Genomic DNA, 25,483 nt, shown 5'->3' with positions numbered 1-25,483 from the left:
TTTCGTTGTTTCTGTAATTCCAGCCTTCTGGTGAAGCGGACCCCGAGGAGTTCAGGGTACAGACCAGACTGTGAGTGTTTCTTTACTCGCGTCACACTGATGCGCGTTATCTATGAAGTGTCTACGACAATGCTCACTTCATGCTCGTCCCTCACATGCTGAAGTGTTATTAAAGCTGTGTTTTCCATGACGGATTAACAGTCATTTCAGGAATACGTACTCTGTACAAATGTAGCCGAGCATGGCACTTATGCACTAATGCATGCCTGATAACTGCTGCTCACACTGTCTCTTATGTAAGGCTTTTAGGTTTGAGTTGGATAATCTCTTTAAGATTGTCCCTCAAGGACAGCTGTTACTGTAAGCATTTTGACTTCCCACTACACGACCCTGATGGCTTAAGTACAACTTTATACAGATTGTAAAAGAGCAACATCTATTTGTTCAGAGCTTCTAATAATGGAACATGTTTCCTCATCTTATTTTGTATCAGCCTGAGAGTTATACTTCCACTGCACTTAAGTAGTTGTAGTTTCGTTATATGACTGGCAGTGATGGCGTCTGTATGTGTATTTCAGACATTGGTTTTGAGGTGCCAGATGCCTTTCTGGTGGGCTACGCGTTGGACTACAATGAGTACTTCAGAGATCTCAGTGTAAGTTTGCTGCATTTGATCACTACAGACATCTTGTGATACAATCGCTGTGTTACAATTCTGTTACATTTTAATTGTGTACAGTATACTGGTTCCCACAGTACACTGTTTTTGCTCATCTTTTGCCATTTTTAAATGGTCCTTTTTTGCATTATGAAAGAATAATGTACATTACTTGAATAACTGAATATTTTTCTTGTATAGCTTTTCTAGTGTGAATACACGTTAGAAATTGGCCTCCAATTAGTGTAGTAGAAAATTGGGAGATGGCACATGTTTTGTCGCATTCACATTATTCAGGGATGACGGAAGTGTAGCTTACCAAAGTGTAGTATAGTGACAAATAATTATTATTTTTAGCATTGTATGCATTTCATATTTGTATGTATTTAGATTTAGTTCTCCCTAAATTCTCCTTCAACCCCCTCTCTCATTTTGACATGTTTATGCAGGTGTACATGACAAATTAATGGCTAAATTTGAATGGCCAATATGTTTTTATCTATCTATATATATATATATATATATATATATATATATATATATATATATATATATATATATATATATATATATATATATATATATATATATATATATATATATCTTGATAGTTTCTTAATGTTTATTTATTGCTCAGCACTCTTCTAGGCTGTTTGTGTGTGTGCTCTCCTGCAGCAGAACACGGCAGGCAGGTCGTAGGACACACAGCTGTAACGCCTTCTGCTGCAGGAGAGCTTCCTACATTGAGCCCTTTTGTAACAGTGAACCAAAGAAAAGTCCACAGTGAGTGCAGACTGTTTAATGAGGAGTGGACTGCTAAATATTTTTTCACCTAAGTACGATCAAAGGCTGTGTGTCTTATTTGCTAAGAAACTGTTGTGGTTCAAAGAATACAATATTAGCTGCCACTTTTCCACCTAGCATGCTAATGCTGCCTTTACACCAAAAACGTTGTGAATTTGACGCCTAAGTAGATTACATTCAAAGTCAATGCACAGACGTAAATGGTTACAAAAACACAAATTTTGGGCGGCGCAAACTCCGCCGGTCATTAACACCGTCCTGTTGTTGCCATCAAACTGCTGCTGGTCCCCCTGAAGTAGCGCTGGTAGCGACTGTCACTCAGACGCTGTTGTTGGACTACGGATAATATTATGAACCCAGACCCCGTGGAGTTTGATGTTCCTACGTATGTAGAATTTAAGTATAAAAATGAACTAGTGGTTATTTCCATGGTGGATGGCGGAAACGGTATCCGTTTTTATGGAGATAAGCCACAGAGATAAGACGCGCCTCCTTTCAGGGGCGAGTAACATCCGCGGTGTGTTTGGTGTAAATGCCGTCTGTCAAATTTTAAAACTCATTGTGGCCCCTGAGACAAACAATTTGCCCACCCCTGGTCTAGATGTGTATGGTGTTACATTAAAGCAGTAAATAGAAATTCTTTTTGTTTGTTTGTTTCGCAGCACATCTGTTTACTGAATGATCAAGCCAAGGAGAAGTACAAAGTATGAGCAGATAACGTGCTGCAGAGGCGATGACTGAAATCAAGACTAGGACCACTGTGATTTCCCTCCTTAACTTTGCTGTGTTTTGAATCTTATTTAATTTTCTACATAAAAATCCACAAAATGTGACTTGTGGGTTGTAAATGACTTAAAGAACACTTAATGTCTCCTTTGTTATATACATGGGATCAGTTATGTGTTCTGAATATTTTGGTTGTTAAATTTGAAATTATTTATTCATCTTTTTGTGTTGTCTTTACCTGTGAATTGTAGTTTTATCTTTGAAATGGAAAGAAGTATGTCGTTCATTTGTTAAAATCAGTAAGCTATCAGTCAAGTTTAAGGAGCCTTCAGTTTGTTTGTTTCAACTTATAATGCGGATATATCCTCTCATGCCATGGATTTAGCATTATGCCATAAAATGACTGACTTGGAATGTACTGTATGTTTTTATTTCATATTTGTTGTCATCGAGGACCTGTACACAGCAATATAAATCTTGTTCAATCTCTGAATTCTGTTTTATATATTTGTGTTGCACTTTTTTCGAAAAGTAAATGTACAATAGCCATCCAACACACAACTACAGTGTTCGGGCGGCTAACCAGCTAAACACGGCAAACAATCGATCACTGCAATGCATGTTGGTTAGATTTGTGTCTGACTTGATTCCGACCTGCTCTGATGTCACGCCTACGTGGTCAACGATAATCTCACGAGAGCAAGGGAATCCAGACGAGAGCAGGCGGCCGCAGCGGGAGGCGTTGACCGAAAACTGCTATCAAGTCGGACAGTTTTCAGCTGCCTTCAAAGTATTAACAAGAAGTTACGGAATAAAATACTTCCTGTTAGTTACGATATGTAGTCTACTTGTAGTTTTCAGTTCACGTTTGAATTTATTCATATGTGATTATAAATATATATTCATGTAGAAATGTGTGTTTGCTGCATCCTTTGTTGTTTTTATGTCTGCCTGTGAAATGCATTACTACTGGTTTTAATGTTTGTTATACAAATAGGATTTTGTATTATTAACCACATAAAATGTTTTAAATCAAACCTGAGACTAATAGTCAACAATCGAGCATTAGGTATTACAACTACACATAAAATAAGGATTTTCTACAACACGTGGTGTTTGCGGTCAGATCTCAGAGCCAATCAGCTCTTTGATGTGGCGAGAGCCAGGCATTTCCCATCATGCACTGGGCCAGTCAGGCGGTGGACAGCTGCTGCAGCACCTGCTTCTGAAATCCACAGCCGCCTTGCTCTCGTGAGAGTACCGTTGATCATGTGTGCATGACGTCAGAGCAACGCGGGAGCAATTCGGACACATTGCGCGTCGATCGTCGCCGATCGATTCGGCAGAGAACTGGCTCATCTCGAGCCTATTGACTGCGTGGCCCAGTGCATGATGGGAAATGCATCAAAGAGCTGATTGGCTCTTTTTGACAGCAAACACCACATGTTGAAAATCCTTATTTTATGTGTCGTTGTAATACTTAATGCTCGATTGTTGACTATTAGTCTCATGTTTTACTCTGAAAACATACAGTGTGGTTGATAATAAAGGTTATTTATATAACATATCAAAACTAGTCATGTATTTCACAGGCAGACATGAATAAAACAGGATGCAGCTACACGCACATTTCTACATAAGTGTATATTTACAAACACGTGAATAAATCCGAACGAGGACTGTAAACTACAAGTAGCCTACAGATCGTAAATAACCGGAAGTGACTGATTCTGTGACTTCCGGTGTCTTCTTTGCAAGCAGCTGAAAACAATCCGATTCGACTGCAGTTTCTTGTCACCGCCTCCTGCTGCTGCCGCCTGCTCTCTTCTGCTTTCCGGGGAGGCGCAGCTCTTTCAGACGGTACATTGCGAGAGCTGGCGTAAACGCTGGCAGGTCACGCTGTCTGGTGTCCTGCCTCAACATCCCCACGTAACACGCCACACGCCATGACACGTGATGTCATTGAACGTCGTCCCAGTCGTCGTTGGGCAAGTGGTGCGGGAAGTCATTGGGGAAACCGTTGACACACTTTAGCTGGACCAGAGAGTGACATTTGTCCCGGTTGTGTAGCGTCAACATTGGTTCATCGTTTCGGACGTTGTGTAATGTGGGATAACTCGAGCTTTGTATAGCTGCCATTTCCTACAATGCAATTCAAAGAGGAGACGATAGCTAATTTAAAGCAGTTTGACATCGGAAACAAGTTCGCCTCCCTCCCGGTGCTGCCCAAAGCCTCGGTGCTGATCCCTCTGATCGTGAAGAATGGCGCGCTGTGCCTCCTGATGACCCTGCGTTCACAAGAGGTGAGTCGAGTGGGTGGACTAAGCTGTCTACATGAACGTAACTCCGTTTGACTGACGTGTGTGTCCGTGCAGCTTAGGACCAGTCCTGGAGAGGTGTGTTTCCCCGGGGGGAAGAGAGACCCCAGTGATGGAGATGATGTGGACACAGCTCTGAGAGAGGCCGAGGAGGAGATCGGTCTCTCACCTGCTGAGGTTCAGGTGGTCTGCAGATTGGTCCCTATCATCAATAAGGTACAAAGCGTTCTTTCATGGCATCAGCTGCTGTGGAAACGAGATGTATCCAAATCTCATACCCTCCTATCTTTTATCTCTTTTGCCAGAGTGGTCTGCTGGTGACCCCGGTGGTTGGCTTTATAGAGGAGTCCTTTTGTCCCCGTCCAAACCCAGCCGAGGTCAGCGCTGTGTTCACCGTCCCTCTGGACTTCTTCACCAGTGACATGAACCACGTTGCCACCCACAGTGCCGCTGGGACGATGGGGATGCTCCACTCTTTTCATTTCGTGGACCCCGATTCAGGATGCCACTATCATATATGGGGCCTCACTGCCATGTTTGCCATACTGGTTGCTGCCCTGGCTCTCAGGAGAACTCCCGAGTTTGATGTTGTTTTTGACCCAAAGGATCCCTTATCCTTCTTCCAACGGATTCTACATCGAAGAACTAGCAAACTATGACAAGCTGTTTTCCTGATGTTTGTAATGAGTTTGTGCTGATACTAAACACCTGAAGCCGAGTTCATTCATTTACAGCATTCATTATGAGGATGAGAGTGCAATGTGTAACTTAACTTGCATGAAATATTTGATTAAACAGATTGATAGTTTTTTTTTATAACGAGATCATCTGAAGAGGGAGGGATTAAAAGGAGCAAGTCAAGACGTTGACATTTTTATTATTTCATTTAATGTAGCAGCAGGATTACAGATATAAACAGAAGAGTATACAAATGTCCAGACCAAGGCAAAGTACATGTTAATAATAGTTCAGATGTATGATAACACACTGGGGTTGACCTTTATCCAGACTGCAGGGTCTTAAGGCCAGATACTAAAGCTCAAGCTACACAGAACGGATACAACAGAACCGTTGGAGAATGTGAAATAGAAAAAGCGAACTAGGAAAAGTGAGCAAATTGATTACACACAAGATACGGCTCACACTATTGGCAATTAACAGTTAATTTATCATGATTGCTCTTTCTCAAGCTTTTCACAGCAACAACAGTAATGTTGACAAGCACATCAACACAAGAAAGCTCTCCAATAAAACAATCTCCACGGTCTCGTCCCTTTTACCTCATACACAAATCTCAGGAGGCATGAAAAACATTTTCAACTAAAAGTAACAGACAAGTTGACAATTCACTTGTGAAGCTGCACAATATAATGTTGAGACTACTTACTCTGATATCCTGGAATGGATTTCCAAAGAGAAAATGTGAAATTAAAATATATCTCATGGGTTATGCTTTAGTTTAGAAATAATAATTCACCGATGTTCAACAGTCCTAGTGAAAACAAAGGACTAGGAGCCAAATGGCAATGACACGAAAGGGACACCAGTAAACACAACAGTAACAGTTAAGTTATCAAGGCACACACAGTTCTGTTGAAAGCATCACAATTGAAGTTCAAGATACCCCTGCAGTATATTTCACATTTAAATATACATGGATATTCATTTACATGACTCAAGGACAAAACTGATATTTTTGTAAAGATTTGTGTGCTATCTTCACCACCATTAAATTAATGTTTCACATGTTTTTTCAGGTGGAAGTGGCTATTTGAAGAGTCAGACTGAGCATCCTGGATTGCTCAAAATGAAACAACTGGATGTAAAAAACATGACATTACACCACAATCCAAGACAAAACAATCTGACAAATGTACAGTGATACAAATGACAGTTGGTGCCAACGCGCCCACCCTCTCTGCCTCAAAATATATGTTCTCTAAAACTGTAATTGGTCCGATGTCAGATGTAGAGCAAGCTCTATGTCCACACCATGAGGTAAAATTTACATTCATGAAACTGAAGTCACAGGTTGGCTTTCTGTGTTGGTATGGCTTTAAGAGGCATTACTGTTCCGCAACATCATGTGCTCTTAAACTCCCCAAGAGGAAAGGAATGCTTGGAAACATCACTACTGCGCTCTAACCTGATCTACAGTTACTGGATGAGTCAAAGTGCCGTTTGAGATGCATGACATTAAAAAAATTAAAAAAAGAAAAAACACGCACACACAAAAAGAAAAATCCAACCCATGTATTATGTTATACAAGTTGGGTAAAGTCGATGTTAAAACCGTTTAGGGTTAAGTTCCAACATATTTGTTTGATTCTAATTTCAGTCGCACACTTATAATAACAATAACCACAATAAACCTGCGCTTCATTTCAGGAAAACAGACCAGCAATGATATTCTTTGCTATGAGCATAAACTAAAACGTTTAGTTTTACAAAAATACTCTATTTTGATACATGGATACAAAATTCTAAAAAAGATAAGTTACTTTAAAATGGATCACTAATAGCTGCAGGACAAAATAGTATGAATATGAAAATTTAAACAAATGCATTCTAACATTTTAATTCTCAGAAATTGGCTTTTTGATAACGCCAAATTGGCTACTGTTGTAGATATGGAAAGTACAGCAGTGTTATTTTGCATCAAAAAAATAGAGTAATGTATCAAATTGGTGGAAATGTTAATGAGGTCAACTGATCCATGAAACAAAGTACCGTTACATATATATATATTTTTTTATAAAACTTGTACTTAAAACAACATGCTGAATTACTATCCACAAAAAGAGCTGCATAACTTAAATGAGTAAGTAAAAACGAGTAAACATTATGAGGGCATTTGCAAGGACACGGATGAGACAAGATGACGGCGATTTACAACAGGAGCTTTGGTTTGCCTGGGTGCACTCCAGTCTGACCCCACAACAGCCAGGTCTAGACTCAACTCGGCTTCAAAACTAACAATTTATGTCAGTGCTATTGATATACGTCCAAACGGTTATGCACTAGAAATACATCAGAAGAGCCCATTACTCCTGCACATCTTTTTGTTTTTATTTTAGGTTGGCAAAGGCATGACCTCCCTATCCGGATGTTATTAGTCTAACCAATCTCACTCCTCGTGCCTAAACCTAACCAACCCGACCAACGACGGCCACAAGTGCATCCAATCTGAGACGGAGACGGACAGGTCATGACTTCACCTTCCTAGGGGAAACAAATTTGGCCTCCTGCACATAGCACCATAGATAGAACCAAAATGTCAGCCTCTATGTAACAGAGACTTCATTTACCAGTCAGCCCCTGTTCACAACACAAGGGACGGTTACCGGAAGTCAACTTCACATGGCGCCGGCCAGCACACGGTACCAACACTGAGACGAAAACTCAAATCTCTAACACAACACAAGGTAAAACAGTCTCAAGTGACAGCAACAGGAAATAGTACAAATACAATGAAAAATCCTTCATTTCGATGCACAAACTAAATGAATCATTCAATATTTTGGGTGTTTTGTCAGTGTGAAAAACACAAAGGCCTACTTACCACTCCAACACTGAAAAATGACAATGTTTTTGTGGGAATGGCTGTTTGTTTAGACAGACTTGACTGGACCACTGAGACTGAATACAAAGAGGAATTCAACAGTGAGTAGACATCCTATACAAAGTTGTCCTAAACCTCATAAGTATTCAGAAATGAAAAAATGTTAAAATGTTCGGTAAAGATGTATTTACCTTTACAGAAACAACTGCTGTGTGTTATTTCGGATTTTAACTGGACGTTTCCAAGTACAAATTCAGCTGGGTCAGAAGGGAGCTGTGGACAGATATAAGGATTAGCTAGAGGTTATAAAGTGCTTGAGATAAAATGTTTATAAAACCACACAACACTCCATTTTCACTAGTGGAAAGTTTCTTTCTATCCACATTAAAGTGGTAAAAGATACCAACTTCTTCAAAACAAAAAAAGATACACACATTATATAGTCTTAAAGTTTCACCAACAAAGCTTCTACAAACCCAGTAATGAGGCCTTAACCTATGAAAACACTGGGCGGTGCCAAATCAAAAGGCAAGTCACATTATTCACATGGGGGATCTCATTAGTGAGCATTTAATATTTCCTCCTCTTTCTGCACATGAGGGAATCCCCTGCAACACCAGAATGCATTGATAATCATTTTAGTGTGCGCTTTCTTTTTTTGAAGTCGATCAATATTTGAACACTCCTGATAAGAGTCGGCACAGGTTCATACTGATACATAATTGAGGCAAAACATTCTACAAATGTATAATTTAATAGTCTTTACTCTCAGAGTAGATTTTAGTCAAATTGTTGACGTATGCATATCCATGTCAAAAGTTTAAATTGAGTTGTGACATTATTCAATCCCTGCTTTTATGCCGGGTAATGTCCCACATTTCCATATGATGAACAAACAAAAACACATCTCACAGACTCAGAGTGAAGTGACGGCGACGAGTTCACACACTCACAAGAAAAGAATCTGCCTTTATCGGACACTTATGTGCAACCTGATATTCACTTCTGGCTGTTTAATCTACTGTGCCTGCTCTTACAGACTCATCTCCATCACATTACTATTCCCCTGTTTCCTTGTCGCTGACATTCTTTATCCCTTTCCAGTTTTTCCACCAAACCTGGCAAGTTGTGTATCATCATCATCTTAGGTTCACATTTTCAAAAACACCCAACAAAACACTGCATTTCTGAGAGTGATGGATAAAGCAGTTATTACAGGCCTCTCTGATCCTGCAAGAGGGGTAATAACAAAGGTGAATTCTTCAATTCAAGGACAATGGATGTATGAAGGCTATAATTAATTATAAATATTCCACACAAATGGAGTTACATGAGCTCATAATTTGGGTTTTTAGGTAAAAGGGGCATTTCAAATCTTACATACTTAAAAGTTTTTAAGTTTTGTGGCATTGACACAAAACATCACACACCACATCGGTTTGTTGATGTAAGGATGTTACACGGCTACATATCAGTCACTCTCCTTATTGCCCACATGGTCCAATCAATAATCATTGCTTCTGTAGACTTTCCAGTAGGTTCTACATTTTATCCATGTTGGACGATGCAGATATTGATGCCTGCAATTGATTCTGTAAGCTGTTCTGCATCTGTAGATTGGTCTGCATTGGAGTTGGCATGCTTGTTTCTATGGATGCCTGCAAACTGGACTGCAGAGCAGTTTGTGTGTTTGCCTGCATTGCATTCTGTAGGCTGGTCTGCAAGGCGTTCTCTAAGCTGGACTGCATTTGTGCCTGAAGGCTGTTCTGTAAGCTGCTGTGCATGGCGGTTGGCATTGTGGAGGCAGTTTGGGCCATGGGCTGGTCCAACAGAGGCTGCATGTGACTGGAATTCTGGGGCTGGCCCTGAGCTGGCAGGGCGGATCCAGAGGAACTGAGCAGCTGGGGCGAGTCTGGAGAAAGAGAAAACGGAAGTATTCACTATTATCAAACAGTAGGGAAAGGCATTGGCAGCAGCATTGTCAAAAGAAAATCAACACCGTTATCTCTGATTTACTGTACTTCAGAGGTGGAGGAGACCAAAATCATCTTACCATTCTGTATGCCAAACACAAACAGATTGGCCTGTCCCTGTGGTGCCACATTCCCACCCACAGTTGTCTGGAAAAGCTGCTCTGGGGGCTGCTGGCCAGGGTTGGATACCACACCCACACCCCCCTGTACCACAAAGATGGTTGTGCCAGGGACTGGAGCCTGGTTGTTCAGCTCTTGTGAGCCAAGAGTGGACAGGCTGGACAGAGATGTCTGTGGCAAGAACAGTTCCACAGGTTGAGTGCTCTGGACACTAATGGAACTTGAGCCCACTTGCATTGGCTGCTGTTCCTGGAACAGACTCTGCTGTTGGTTCTCGGTGGATGTCGAGTTGCTGCCTGAGGAGCTCTGGTCTTGGAAGGACATGGGCTCCGCTGAGTCTGGCTGTTGGATTCCAACGCCGATGTTTCCCATAGATGAAGGGCCCTGCGTCTGGGTACTGAAGAGAATAGTTGGGGGAATAGCCTGGGGGTTAAGATCTGTGGTGCAGAGGAGGAGACCTGTCTGTTGGGGTTGGGAAAGCTGGCTCTGGGGGACAGGGTTAGCCTGGGAGTGGTTCGGGATACTTTGGAACAAGGAGCTCTGCTGGCCCATTGGAAGCTGCGGTGGCTGTTGTTGGCTCTGTTGCGGAGACTGCTGCTGCTCCATGGGGGTGCTCTGTTGCTGCATTTGAGAAAGCTGAGCTTGGGGTTGGTTCTGAAACATTGCAACAGACTGACCGTTAGATGTCTCCATTGAAGAGATGAATGTCAGCTGCTGTTGCTGTTGCTGGGGCTGAGGGTTTGAGGACAGGTATAGGGTGGACCCTGTAGGCTGCTGCTCCGAGTTGAGGCTGCCACTCGTCAGAACAGTCAGCGTATTCTGGAGCAGGGCAGCCTGGACCTGCTGTTGGGAGCCTTGGGTCTCAGCCAGGGGCCTGGGAGATTGAAAGAGCTGTTGTGGGGGAGACGTGTGGGATGGAGGCTGTGTTGGGAAGCTGGTCTGAATGGTGAGCAGCTCTCCAGCCTGTTGAAGGATGGACACTGGCTGCTGTGCTTGGGGGGAGGAGTGGATTTGTGGTTGAAGCAATTCAGCCTGAAGGTGCTGCTGTAAGTTCTCCAACACCTGCTGCTCTTGTAGTTGTTGCAAGTTGCTCAAAGCTTGATTTTGCTGCTGCTGCTGCTGCTGTTGTTGTTGTTGCTGCTGCTGTTGTTGTTGTTGTAGCTGATGTTGTTGTAAATTGTTAAGTATTTGATTTTGTTGTTGCTGATCCTGAAGTTGGATGTTGCTAAGGACTTGTTGTGTCTGACTTTGTTGCAACTGTTGTTGTTGCTGTTGAATATTTTCCATGATTTGCTGGTCTTGTGGCTGTAATATGAGTTGCTGTTGGATCTGCATGTTGCCAAGAACTTGCTGCTGCTGCTGCTGCTGCTGCTGCTGTTGCTGCTGCTGTTGCTGCTGCTGTTGTTGTTGTTGTTGTTGTTGCATGTGTTGCTGCTGTTGTTGATGCTGAAGGTTACCAAGGATTTGATGTTGCTGAAGTTGTTGATGCTGTTGAAACTGTTGATGTATCTGTTGTTGCTGTATCTGCTGTTGCTGTTGTATCTGTTGTTGTTGTTGTTGCTGTATATGCTGTTGCTGCTGTATATGCTGTTGCTGCTGTATATGCTGTTGCTGTTGTTGTTGTTGTTGCTGCTGCTGCTGCTGCTGTTGTTGTTGTTGTTGTTGTTGAATCTGTAGCTGTGTTGATAGTGAATTATCTGTGGTTCCCAATCTAAGACTATTCATGTTCTCCTGGACATGCTGCTGAAGCGAGTCCGCAGAGGGGGTGGGGCTATACAGCACAGAGTTGAGCTGCTGCTGTGCTACAGCCGCCTCCAACACCTGCTGGAGTGTGGTGTTGCCTCCAGCCTGTAGCTCCCTCACTGCCCTCTCCAGCTGGGCCACCTCTTCTTGGGGGAAGAGGGGAACCTGTGACTGTTGGGGCTGGGCCTGAGAGGGAGTTGCTATCTGGGGCATGGCCACAACTACCACCACGCCACTATTGTTGGAACTCTCAAGAGGTATGCTGTCCTGAGGATCTCGCAGGAATTGCTGGGGGACTTCGGGTGTCACAGGGGGGATTGTAGTATCGCCCGGCACTGGAAAGGAGGTCGTGGGGGCAATGTCCTGCTTTTGTATGGTGCTGAGAGACTCTAGGCTGGGGAAGACAGGCGGCGCCTGGCCAAGCTCCACATCTTCAGTTTGTAGGGGCATTGGGCTCTGAAAGGACTCCCCACTTTGATGAGGACTAGAGCTGAGCTCCAGTGTCTGCTGCACTGTGACATGAGGGTCAGGGGATGGCTATGGAAAGACACAAAGATGTGACAAACTACATTTCTGAAGTAGCCATTTTGATTTCTTTTTTTTTTTTAAAGAATGAATGGGATCTTACCTTAAAGACATCAGTACACGGGGGATTACTGGACACTTCCATTGGTGTGTCCTCTTGACGTTTGGAAGGCGCAGCAGAACTGTCAGTTTGCTCAGATGATAAAGATTTGATCTGTCCATCAAATATACATGTTTTGACCATGGAGGGACCCTCTGTTTTCACTGTCCGGACATTTGAGTCATCAGCTGCATGTAAGAGAGGAAACACGGGATAGCTTTATGTTTGAAAGAGCACCACGCCCTTACAATGATGTCTTATGATTTAAGTTTTTCCGGAAAGTGAATAAAGATTTCTGGCATTTACGCAATACAGACACCTTTCATGTAAACACAACTGCTGTAACTGATTTATACAACCAATGCAAGTAGCATTTTTCCTTGTAAAATAATATGGTAACAATATAAAAATGTCATTAGCGTACACTTCAGCTGGCGGCTGTACCTGAGTCTGGAGTATAGGTGAAGGGCTGGGCGTCATGTGATCTACCAGCATTGGTCATCACGAAGATTCCCACAGAAACAGGAGAAGTGACCGACTGGTTGTGGAACGGCGGGACAGTCACTATCAAATGGTTCTGAAAAACATTATGCAAAAGAGAAATTCACAAATTCAGTATAATCCCAAGAAGAGCATGGTCAATGAAAGCAGACAGGTTTGATAATGCAGCTTATATTTATTCAGCTGCATTTACCTGATGGAAAAGGTCCATGTCAATCTTTGCCTCAGCCTGCCAGGAATTATCGTCTGCAAATAAAACAAAATATTTTTCTTGTTCTTTTAACAGAGGTTTACATGCAGAAAACCATATCCAAAAAAATTAAAATGAGACAAAGACAACACCAAGCTGGCTACAGCACCTGCAATATTCTCCTGAAAAATAACATTGGTTCCTTTGAGGAAGTTCTTTCCGATGATGAAAACTTCTTCTCCTCCTCTCACTGAGCAGCTGTGAAGACTCTTCTTCAGGATCTCTGGAACTCCTGCTGGCTGGGCTGGAGAATGACACAACGGTCAATTAATCAAAACTCACATAAGATCTGGGCTGGTGTTTTCCAGAAGGCATGTGAAAGACTAACACAAAAAGAAAGACAGTTCCACAATCTGCTAAGACCGATGCTCTGGCCCTCCTGTTTAATGGTATGCTTGACAACCACAAAACACCACACATCCCTGGAAAAACCACATCCCCAGCATTTAGCCACATGAAGCCTGGTAGTGGCTGTTACATTTGTAGCTTAAAACAGATGTTTACAGAATATTTTTTATCGATATTGTGCTTGAACTACTCACTGCAGAGGATGGGTGATGAGGCAACCTGTAGAGTTAGTACTGATCCATCAGGTTGGGTAATGTTGACTCTGAAGGCCAGCCTGGCCCGTGTGCTCTTCTTCTTGGACCCTGCTACACCAATACGGGCCTCCACATCTGCATTACGCAGCTTCAAAATTCCAACACGGTCCACCCTGTAGTAACAGCCATCGATGAGGAATACTTGAGACACCAATAACTGCTTAAACATCAACACAGTGTAATCATAAACTGGTAACGATTATCCACAAAAAAATAACCCCTTACGCGAGTGTCATGTCATTGCTGGGCTCCAGAGGAATCTCAATGACAGTGGTGCCCTCTATGTCCACCTCCTTGCAGGCAGTGGTGTTGCGTCCCGTCACTCTGCAAGCCTGGTAGAAACCGTGAGGCTTCACTCTGCCTGCATCATTTGCTACAAACACCTGCAGCACAACTGGTTCACTCACACCTTCCAACTGGGGACAGGGAAAAAAAAAGTGTTAACTTGAATTGACCCTCACTAATAATAGAAATTATAAGGCCGTTAAAGAATTAGTTGTTTTTTAACCGAACACACACACACACAGGAAATGTAGTAATGCAAAACACCTTCCGTGTGATGCTTCCTTACTAAAGCATCTGTTGAGCAAAGGGAGTCCGCACAAAAAACAATGCATACTGAAAAGTGCAATGTAATGTGAGAATGATTACTAGGTTTAACAAAAAGAGCTGGATCTTCTTTCACTTCACATGGATTTCATAAAACTAAAGGGGGAAGGCAAATGCACAGCATACAGTGTCGGACTAGTTCAATTATTTCACAAAATAAGAACATTAATTTATTAAAAAGAAAAAACTTCTAACATCTTTATTACATGTACACCAACAAATTTCAGGATCGCTCTATTGAGTGCTTCATATTTTAAAGACATTAGCAGCTGGGAGCTGCTTAACTCAGGCGCCATCCTTTCACTTCCCTGCCCGGATTTATCAGTTAGAGGTAAAGTTACAATGAGATGTTTTTATATAATTTGCCCTCAGAACATTGGGTCTGTTTTTCATTTGCCAAATAACTTTGTGCCACAAAGGAAACAGCAGGCTACCATTGTAAAATAAAGCTAAAAAAAAAGGCCAAATGGGTATCGTTTAGTGGGTGAATGCTTGTGATGTTTCTGAACAGCATTCTCTAGTGGAGCACAGTACTCCCATTCCTGTATCCTGTGTATTTTTGGCCTCATTCAAACACTTTCAACTTAATATTGTTCCTGTGTCAAGAAGCAGCAGGTGGCCTTTTGTGTCAAACCTTGACAGTGGGGAATCCCTGCTGTGTGCGGTCTTTGACAGAACCTCTGCTGCCCTCGGTCAAGTAGCGAGCTCTGTGCTGGGTCTCCGGCTGCACCAGGATCTTTAGCTCTTTCCCGTCACTCCTCTGGGGGTACTGAGTAGACAATGACCCACCCTTCATTGCAGGTCCTGACTCATGAGAGCTGCAGGACCACAAAAAAATAAATCACATGGTAACATTATGACTTCTAGAAATTAAGCTCCTGAAACAACACAAATAAATAACATTTACTGTATTCCTACAGAGGCACAGAGTTACGGATAAGGGTCACCGCACCTGGCTATGGGACTGTTCTTGTCTGTGCCCAGCTGGGATAGGACAAAGTGAGGGGCCTTGGCGCTGTCAGCATCAAACACATCCATGCTGTCCTCTGGAGGAGCAGACTTGGGCCCAGGCCGTTGGCGAGGGGTGCGTTTCCTAGACTTGCGTGGCACCTCTGTATTGTCGTTGTAGGAGATGGAGCTTATCAAGCTGAAGTTGGAGACGGAGTCATCAGCCCACATGCTGCTGCTATGCTCAGAATCTGGACCTGTTGGACCAGATACGGCAGGCTCGTCTTGGCTGGACATCTGGCTGTCGTCAAACAGGTCCTCGGGTGGCGGGGATATGCTCAACACAGGCCTCCGTTTTGATGGAGTGTTCTGAGGCTGCTGGACTCCTAGCCCTGACGACACTCCTGACCCTACGTCTCCTGTTGCAGTGTTTGCTCCACTGTTGCCTCTGCTGGGGGCAGATGCAGCACCCTCCATACCTTGAACCTCTGAAGCTCCAGCCCCGTCCCCTCCGGTGGAGAGGAGATGCTGGGGACCCTTGAGATGGTCTGAGGATGAGGTAGAGGAGCCAGTGGATGGGGCTCCCATGGACAAGGACGAAGAGGCAGAGGGGCTGGAGGTGGAAGAGGTGGCATCTGTAGTAGTAGTAGTATATACAAATATAAAAGTTAGCACAGATGCTCAGCAAAGTGCAGGCTAGCAGTCCCATTCAAGCAGCTGAATTTGTGCATGATTTGTATTGATTTCCCCTCTTCCCAACTCTAATTTCAACAGACTTGTGGGTTATATGCTCTCACTGTGCATGCAAGAGCTGTCAAGAATAGATCAAATATCCTGAAGTTAAAGTTGAGAAGGGTACTATAGGTCCCAAAATGTTTTGATTCCTACCAAACCGTTCTCAATTAAAATCAATGTGACAAAACTGACATGCTTTGTTTACAAAAACAAAAGCAAGCTACAAATTGTTACATACACATTGCCAGAAAGAAACATAACAAAATCTGGTCAAACTTTCTTGTACAGCCAAATTTGCAAGCTGGTAAGGTGGCACCAAATTTGATTTGCCAGGGTTATAGTACAGTTTGTGCAATGTGCATTCAGTAGTAAACAGTAGTTTGCGCATGCCAATTGGAAGATTTGGTTGGGACTGAGCGTAGCCATGGAGACAGAATAAACAAGCCTCTGACCTATGGAGCAGTGAACTGCAGACCATTTTATATGCAGACACTCCCTGCCTCAGAGGGAATTTCCTGCAATAAAAACGAGACAGCCAATGAGCAACAAGAGAGCTGATCATTCAAGATTCAACTTCTGTCAATCAGTAAATTGTATGTTTATATAGTGAAGAAGGAGTCACTTTTGAAGTTGATCATGTAAAGACATCTTGAAGCATGTGTATTTGGTTAGAAATGATTCAACGGACATTACAGTAGTCATGCTTTTGATCAGCACTGCTTAGGGCCAGCTGGGTCGGACAGGATCCTTAAAAAAGGTAGACTGAACAAAAGCGCTCACTCAGTTAGTTTGCTCTCTAGATGAAACTCAAGATTAGAATCCTTCAGAGTCTAGATGATGTTGGCTGCCCTGAACCATGATCCAAGATCAGACCCTATTCCTTTGGCTTTCTAAAATGATATTTAAAAGACAGTCCAATGCTTGCTGGGGGCAACTTCACTGTTTCATTAATAGACAGAACCTTCATAACCACTGACAGTAATTGTGGAGTAGATGAATAATTTTGCTGCAAAGCTCCAAACGTTTCAGACCTTAATAAATGATCCGATGACTTACGGATGTATGAGTGTGTAAAATAGTGAATGACAATGTGCATAGAAATCAAATGTGCACAGGCCGTTTCTCTTTCAGGCACTCGTTGAAATAATTAATAACAAAATGTATTAAAAACTATCCTGAGACCATCAGGGAGATGTGCTGATTAAAAAATGCTCATACACAGACTGTGGAGCGCAGTATGTCATAACATGAGGAATGTCTGAGATGACTGAAGCCAAAGGAAAATACATGAATCGGTTATGCTGCATGCACCTGTTTATATATTTTGTTAACTGCCTAAAAGGCAGATTGAAATGAAAGCGTTTAGCACAAGCGTCAGAGTGTAAACGAAGCGCTGGTGAAAGAAATTAGTGAAATGTGAAAGAACAAGCTGTGTTAGCATGCAGTCACCATAACTTGGAGCCGTTATTCAGAGCTACGTTCTCCAGGAAAAGACTGAGTAGGACTTAAATTACATAGAAACCATTTAAGATTCTTGCATTATAGTCACTGACACTAGCAAGGTATAAGTTAGTTCGATAATAGAGTTTAAAAGTTAAACTAAAACTATACTCAGCAATTTTTTACACATCTTTTCTCAGATTGATGAAGTGAACTATTAAGGTAAAGAGCTGCAGGCACGTATTGCAGTGCATTTTGAGTGAATATCAAAGCCCCAACATACAGAGTCAAGGAAAGCCATGCCTCTTCTGATGACGCTGATAGAATTTGAAAAGAAGTATCTTACAGAGTTCCATAACACGGACAAGTCAAACCAGCCAACAGACAGGACGAACCCAAACAATGACAACCGATTTGAAGTAATTGGTGGTTCCTTTAATACAGCTTGAGAAGCCCAAAATATATTTATAAAAAGTTCAAGCCCAGCTATAAAAATCACTTTCAACACTCTGCACCCACCCTCCAATGGGTACCACCCTAACCTCATGGATCCAGCAATCAACTTGTATACCCAAGTTGAATCTAATGATGACCCTGACTTGCTATAACAGCAGTAATAAAGTACCTGTGCAGAAATACAAATACTATACTAGCGTATTATAATCTCAAACAGTCACAAATGTGGTCTAAGGAACTGGTGAAAGGGTGAAGTTGCCCCCAGACACTGAAACAAAACCCATACGAGTTTCTTCACCACCACTGTCTTGGGTAATAGTTTGGCGAGGGGGAACTGATCCCTGATCATGGTTTTCATGAACTTAGCAGGTAGCTCACCTGAAGCCAAGGCTGCAGAGGGGGGAGGTCCCGCCTCTCCCCCACTCTTCTGGCTCATGGTGGGTGGGTCTGTCTGGACGGACGACGGCTGGAGCTGGAGTTCTTTGGGGAGGAGGTCATATACCGACTCTGTCATAAAGGATGGGCGGGAGAAGACAAATTAGGCTCTGAAAAACAGAAATCAGATTGTTGTTTGTTACAGAACCAAACAACTAGATAAGATTATCCACTCTTCACAAGTAGAAATGTTCTGAGTTCAGTAGTTCTGTTTTAAGCCTCTTCAGAAATGGAGCCCATTTAAATGTACAACCTGTATGGTAAAAATAATGCACCATTTAAAAAAGAAATGCTGTCCCAAAGCATTCATAATTATGTATGAGATGTGATTGGCCAAAACTGAACCCAGTGCAGAATTGCCTCAAGATGCAGTATCACTAATGACAGCCAGACACTGGCTCCAAAAATGTTCAAGACCCAACAGAGTGAGCGATCATTAAATGGGACGGAAAGCAAACACGGGTTTCGTGATCAGTTTTTCCTACATATACAAAAAAATAAATAATCAGCTATCAACCCTAACACAACACAGGCTGTCTTATAATGATCTAAATTAGCCTCCCATGAGTTTAGTGTAATACAACCCACAGAGAAATGTCTTGATATTTGAAAGTAATATGATTCCTAGAAGTTTATTACCAACCACTGTGGCTACACTGGAATGAACTGCACTCGATGGCAGATAAACACATGATTAGGTAGCTTGGTTGCTAAGAAACAAGAACCCATCAACACCCTGACATGGATATTTCAGCTGTGCATTGGCAGCACCCGGCATGTGTAGTAGTCATCTGATACTCGGCTGTGACATAGCACCAGCAGAATGGTGAAACTGACTAGACACATGATCTCGCACTTCTGTGTCGTCAACGGTGCTGTTGAGGGAGTGACAACCCCAAAATCACCACAGTTCACACAAAGAGCCACACAATAGTCTCGTTCACACAGAACTTAAAGCATTGAGATGGAGGCCAGCTCCACGCTTCTTTATCCATAGCTAATAGGTGTTATACGGCGTGAAATGGCATTTGGTTTTTGGTGCTCCAAGTGCCAACGAATTACATTTGAAAAACTCATCAGCTATGTTTCTCTCCAATTATAGAAAGAGTTGTGGTATTCCCAGACCTCGCAGTGAAGTGTCCTGTGCAGAAAATAAAGTAAAACACGGCTCAGTGACACCGACAGACCCTGTAAAACAGACAAACCATGACAGCGTATTTACACAAATAGCAAAGTGTGCGTGATCCTCACGATAATCCTCCATCTGTGTCTGTTGTGCTTCGTTCACGTTGAGAAGAGAGAGTCTTTGTGCACGAATGCATTACAGATTGACTGGCAACCCGACATGACCTCAGTCTTGACTATTACGCCTTTCACACAGGAGATGTGTGTATGATGCGAGTCTAGTACTGAGAGCATGTTCAACCTGCCTGGAGCCCATTCATATGCAATGAAGGGCATTTGCTTATAAATAAATGCCGTCACCATTCACAGGCTCACACCACATCTGCAGCAGTGGATTTTTATTTATTTATTTATATATATATATATATATATATATATATATATATATATATATATATATATATATATATATATATATATATATATATATATTTATATATATATATATATATATATATATATATATATATATATATATAAATATATATATATTTATATATATATATATATATATATATATATATAAATATATATATATATAAATATATATATATATATATATATATATATATAAATATATATATATATAAATATATATATATATATATATAAATATATATATATATATATATATAAATATATATATATATATATATATAAATATATATATATATATATATATATATATATATATATATAAAAATATATATATAATATATATATATATATATATATATATATATATATATATATATATATATATATATATATATATATATATATATGCCTGTTCACTGAGCTGGGCATGCACGTTGTGCGACAGGCACTGAATAGATCAAAAAGAGACTACACTGGGGTAAACTATGTCACCGTGCTGGTCTAAATGGGGCATAAGTTTTAGTTACTAATCAAAGGCTTTTGCTACACATTTCCTCCCAGCAGACATGTAAATGTCGAGATTTCATGCAGTGTTTTGAATTCAATTATGTGCCCGACTGGTCAGGGAGGATACAGTAGGCAAAACAGTGTTTGTATACAATTACATTTGTGACTGAAAAAGTGTTATACTGCAAACCTCTATCCATCAACATGAAAACATGTATTGCATTGGTAATTACCAAGATAAAATATAATGCTAGTCTTACTTACAAATCTCAGTTAAAAAAAAAAGAAGTTTAAGTTCTCACTGTTCCAAATTGAATAGTTAACACTGATATGTTCAGGGATATTAGTGTTAGTCTCTATTTGCTTTTACAGAAATCAGATGACATCTGTACAGTTTGTGCAAAGCTCTAATGGCTTGACCGAGTATGCCCAAAAAAGTAGGCTGCAACACTCTCGCCTGCCATTGGGCGGACTAAGTTAAACATACACTTAGAACAATTAAATTACCTCATCTCAAAGTTATGCACTGCTCACATTACACATGCCTTCAAGGTTTTGCCAAATGGCAAGGTCACCAGTCCATTTATAAACCAGATCAGTGGTTTCAGCTTAAGATATAACCCAATTACTTCTTTAAACATCCAGTTTACATTTCCGTGAAGCCTACAGTAATGTTCTAAAACACAAGCTTTGTGGTAGTCAACCCAACTTGTACAAACCACTGCGCTCGCTCCCAAAGGTGCAGTGAATAAACAAATTGTTGTGGATGTATCAATAAAAGTTATGAGGCAGCATGTTTTGAAAGGATTCTTTCCAGGGGGCACTTTCACTTCTTCTCAAAGGTCTCAGGTGACTGACAGTAAATTAAGCCTAATGGTTGCATAAACGGAAATGAATACATTCAGTGTAGGCGCAATTAAATAACATAACAAAAATAAAATCAGATTTCATGTTTAACTGTTCATAAAAGTATGTTTATAATATCCTGGTATTAGAATATATATTTTAAACACCATATAATAAAGAAATGTTGTGCGTTCATTCTATTGTTTGAGAGCCCCTATGTCATTTTCATTGACACAGTTATTGCTAAATCAATCATTTGTGTCTGTCACAAGACTACACAAATCCTAAATGTGGTTACCAAAGTCGAAGTTGGAAAATAAGTTAGCAATTGAAAGATCTTAAATGTGAATATGTACTCTATTATTACTACTACTATTATCATTTATTTGTAAGGTTCTGGATGACTATTGAGGTTTTACATTTACCTCTTTTTTCTGTCCCCTCTGTCTCTCTTACTGGCTGCTATAAAGTACACAAGGTCTCCCACTAGATTGTTGATGAGCATGTCTCCTACCTTGACCACTATGCAAGCACACACCCAATTTCTGAGATATAAATAAACAGTGTGACCATATGGTAAGCTCAACTGAGCATTTCAGGGTCACATAGCAGTGCTTTCTGCTAACTCATGATCACTCTATACATAGCAGATAGACAGATGTAAGAACAGCAGGTCCAACAGCTGGCAGGTACAGATTGTATTTGGTGTAAATGCTATTTGTTAACCATAAAAATGTGGACTACATCTAAAACCAGGTGGTAAAGTAACAGAAAGTCAGTGTCCAATCATACTGCAGAAACTGTATGTCTCAGGTTTCACCTTTAAGAGCAGGACCAAACAACAACAACACACAGCACACAATGAATCCACATGAATAAGCAATGGCACGATAGATGCCAGTGTTGAGTGGCAGATTCACAGACAGTTAGTTCCCTTACACATGAAGTTGATACGCTTAGTAACAGAAGGGGAAATTAACCTGCAGACAAAGTGCTGCTGAAAGCCATTACAAATCCACCAATCTATCTGACAACACTAAGAGTTAACGGTCAAGTGTCTAATTGATGTAGCGGCACCCTCCTAAAATTAAAATAAGAGCTGGCTGACATGTGTCCGAAACGTATTCTAGATGAAATGTTGGCACGAGTGGCAGCACCCTTTATCCTGTCAAGAGGCACTGGCAATGCCCTGAGCTCTCATGTGCCCCGGACTGCATTCAGATGTGAGGCGGACAAACTCTGGCTCAATTACACACATGATGTTAAACCAGAGGGACTGTCACCAGAGGAGGAGACACACAACAACATGCATGTACTACATTTTCTCGCGATATAAGCATACACACACGCACACCCCTCCACAGAATACCACCAGGGCTTTTAGTAAATCCAACCAATGAACCATGTGATGTCCATGGCTAGCGAGGAGTACGCAACTAACTAACATAACGCTTGCCATCAATGACAAATTGACCCTTATCGATAGGATCTCAAGTATCGCCAGTTATATTTAGACAAGACGCCGAGCGTGTCGTGGTCTTCCACGCATGTGACATCGCCAACCAGCCAACCAGGTACACGCCAACGCTCAAGCCAAATGCGGCTAACTAACTGCTAGCTTGGTCGGCTAACGGCAGAAAAGAAGCTAACTCCTGCTAGCTAGCAGCTTAACGGGAGCCATCGAGACATTCAGAATACTTCAAATTAAACAGCCAAGACAGTATCCTGCTGGGAACGTGCGTTTAGTAAAGTCTTACCTTTTGAGTATAGAGATTTGGGGGAATTGAGGTCGAGGTCCGAGCTCAGGAGGGATATAAAATCAGAGGGCATCGCAGCGCTTCATCGAGGGGAGGGGAAGCGGACACTCTTTGGTAGAAACGAAGTCGGCAGCTCAAACAAATATTGCGTTTCACAAGCGGAATGTTTTAATATACAGAGTAGAACATCGACACAGTCTCAAGGCGACAAAAACAAAAACTTTGAATGTAAAAAAAATCGGCACGTCTCCCGTTACTCTGTGTCTTTGCTGAGAGGAGACACATTTCGTGCTACGTTGAGACGAACACACACACACACTTGCCTACAGTTGGTCGGCCCACCTTCTAGCCCCTCCCCCTTCTGCCGCCCAGGGGCATGCGCTGTGGCCGGGCTGAGGATACACAGTTAACCATCACAGAGGGAGGTAATGTCATTACATTGGATGGCTTATTCGTCCCGTTATAGTCCATTTGAATCACACTAATTGTCACATAAATCTCGGGGAGATTAAACTATCCTGCTAAGTTGAATCAGTTCTAAGTGAGAAACGCATACTATCAAGTTCCCAAAATCTTAGATCTTTAGGCTTTCTGTCACATCATCACATCCTGCAGGGAAGGTTTAAGTTCTTTATGAAAAGTGAAACACACATTTCTTGAATTTCCTCAAAGTCAAGTTTTGCCAATGACGGTTTAATGAAGTACCTCTGTATAAAGCCTGCTGTTGGTATAACATATTGATCAGTGATGGACAAATTCCCACCCTTTACTTAAAAACAGCAATACCACAGTTTAGAAATAGAAAGTGATGTATTCAATATCTTACTTCTGTAAACGTATTGCACAATTAGAAGAACAGGAAAGTAAAAGTACAGGTTATGCAACAGGCCTCTGTCAATTTTGCATTGTATAATATTTGATTACTAATACTGTTTTAATGTTATAGCCTCTAGAGGTGGAGCTACTTTTAAGTTTAGACTGTTGGGTAGTTCGATCTATAACATGTCATAAGCTTCTTGTTAAAAAAAAGAAGTAAAATCTTAATGTAATAGCTATTAATTGTAGCTGTCAAATACATGTAGTGGTGGAAAACGTACAACATTACCCTGTGAAATCAAAGGCAGTGGAATAAAAGTATTATACAATTCATACTAATAAATTCATACTGAGTAAGTATAGTACTAATAGTAAAGTTCAAACACATTAAACACCTGGTTGCTCTAAAGAAAATTGCAACTTCACACCTTGCATTGAACATGAGAGTTCATTCGTGACCTTGGAACTAGTATTTTGACAGGAAAACTAAACAATCAGTTGATAAAGACTGTGTGATGCATTTGAATGATGCAGGAAAAATCTAGAAAGTGGACCATGAGTCAAGATTATTTTCTCAAACAACATTGTCTTGGATCCAAAGTCACTGGGAAGAAGATCCCTGACAAAAACATAATAAGAGCATAACACAACAAGGTCCTGTGTGGCAGGAATCTGTTGGGGAGCACTGTACTGACAATGTGGCTCATCAGTCCCACAATTTATGATTTCTAACAGTTGTTTCTATGGAAATAGTCATGGTGAAGTATTGTTTTTTTGTTTTGTTTTAGCCAGTACAATTGTCTTAAGCTCTGCATCATTTGCAAAGTCTAAAAATATCATACATTCTTGTGACTGTGCCATCATGACAAAGTCATCTATAACAGCAAGATCCTCGTGCTTTTGTTAATCAGCAACTTGACCTCTGTTCTACATTTTTTGGAGGTAGGTATAAGCCAAGGGAAGCTCTTTGGATATTCTCTGAAAAGGAAAACTGTATCTGGAGGAACTGTCAGACTCTGTTTGCAATGTGGAAGATGAAAATAAGCATATCAATTATATCAAGCCAGGTGCATGGCTGACCATGTGTCAGCAGATTCTTCAAATTCAGTCAATAAAGCATGCAAGTGTCACATATTTCAAGTTTCTCTGGAAGTCATTATATAGACTACTCTCCCTGTCCTCTGCAGGAATAACAGAAACTGCTTACTTAAAGCAGTAGTTGAATCGCTACTCTAACAAACAGGAGTTGCACAAGTGAAAGCGAAGAAAGTAGCCAAGTGTGCAGAGCAGCTTCACTCTGGATACGGAACAATGCTGCCACTCTTTATAATTTGTTCGGAGGAAAGTGGCAAGCTACAAAGCAGAGGCTGGATAAAGCTTCTTTGTATATGCGTATGTGGTCCTTACTGCTGCTACTTTTAGCCTTAAAGCCAGACTAAACTCCAAAAAGGCATCAGACTTTAGTGGGATATGTCTGTTGTTAAGACCG

The 25,483-nt window shown here is 41.3% G+C and overlaps 3 protein-coding genes across 3 annotated transcripts in view; 2 read left to right on the top strand and 1 right to left on the bottom strand.

Annotated features, from left to right (window-relative positions):
• hprt1l (hypoxanthine phosphoribosyltransferase 1, like) overlaps window positions 1-2,677 on the top strand; it is a 6,008-nt gene extending 3,331 nt beyond the window's left edge. Inside the window, exons 8-10 of the mRNA XM_068602731.1 lie at window positions 24-70; window positions 579-655; window positions 2,125-2,677. Of these exons, the coding sequence (XP_068458832.1) occupies window positions 24-70; window positions 579-655; window positions 2,125-2,172 (172 nt within the window). The 3' untranslated portion in view covers window positions 2,173-2,677. The remainder of the gene's footprint in view (window positions 1-23; window positions 71-578; window positions 656-2,124) is intronic.
• A 1,303-nt stretch (window positions 2,678-3,980) lies between these two features.
• nudt7 (nudix (nucleoside diphosphate linked moiety X)-type motif 7) lies at window positions 3,981-5,314 on the top strand. The gene is made up of 3 exons (XM_068603318.1): window positions 3,981-4,491; window positions 4,564-4,722; window positions 4,812-5,314. Exons 1-3 carry the CDS (start codon window positions 4,336-4,338, stop codon window positions 5,163-5,165), a joined length of 669 nt encoding a protein of 222 aa, XP_068459419.1. The 5' UTR covers window positions 3,981-4,335; the 3' UTR covers window positions 5,166-5,314.
• Window positions 5,315-5,366: 52 nt separating this feature from the next.
• On the bottom strand, window positions 5,367-23,506 carry LOC137804212 (nuclear factor of activated T-cells 5-like). Its single transcript, XM_068603315.1, has 12 exons — window positions 23,179-23,506; window positions 18,449-18,577; window positions 15,444-16,074; window positions 15,126-15,309; window positions 14,108-14,298; window positions 13,823-13,995; window positions 13,390-13,524; window positions 13,224-13,276; window positions 12,974-13,106; window positions 12,533-12,717; window positions 10,122-12,441; window positions 5,367-9,980 (listed from the first exon to the last, which is right to left on the bottom strand). Exons 1-12 carry the CDS (start codon window positions 23,249-23,251, stop codon window positions 9,610-9,612), a joined length of 4,578 nt encoding a protein of 1,525 aa, XP_068459416.1. The 5' UTR covers window positions 23,252-23,506; the 3' UTR covers window positions 5,367-9,609.
• Between the last annotated feature and the right edge of the window lie 1,977 nt (window positions 23,507-25,483).

Source organism: Clinocottus analis, unplaced genomic scaffold (assembly GCF_023055335.1).
Source record: "Clinocottus analis isolate CAN_PGR_092001 unplaced genomic scaffold, fCliAna1.0.p SCAF_6, whole genome shotgun sequence".
Lineage (NCBI taxonomy): Eukaryota > Metazoa > Chordata > Actinopteri > Perciformes > Cottidae > Clinocottus > Clinocottus analis.
The sequence above is the reverse complement of the archived record's forward strand: the minus strand, read 5'-3'. Positions and strand labels throughout refer to the sequence as shown.

Coding starts and splice junctions, on each gene's coding strand:
- LOC137804212 (XM_068603315.1), bottom strand. CDS start 23,251: ATGCCCTCTGATTTTATATCCCTCCTGAGCTCGGACCTCGACCTCAAT. Junction 13,525..13,822: donor CTCATCACCCATCCTCTGCA/GTGAGTAGTTCA, acceptor GTCATTCTCCAG/CCCAGCCAGCAGGAGTTCCA. Junction 12,442..12,532: donor CGTGTACTGATGTCTTTAAG/GTAAGATCCCAT, acceptor GTCTTTCCATAG/CCATCCCCTGACCCTCATGT.
- nudt7 (XM_068603318.1), top strand. CDS start 4,336: ATGCAATTCAAAGAGGAGACGATAGCTAATTTAAAGCAGTTTGACATC. Junction 4,492..4,563: donor TGACCCTGCGTTCACAAGAG/GTGAGTCGAGTG, acceptor GTGTCCGTGCAG/CTTAGGACCAGTCCTGGAGA. Junction 4,723..4,811: donor TGGTCCCTATCATCAATAAG/GTACAAAGCGTT, acceptor CTCTTTTGCCAG/AGTGGTCTGCTGGTGACCCC.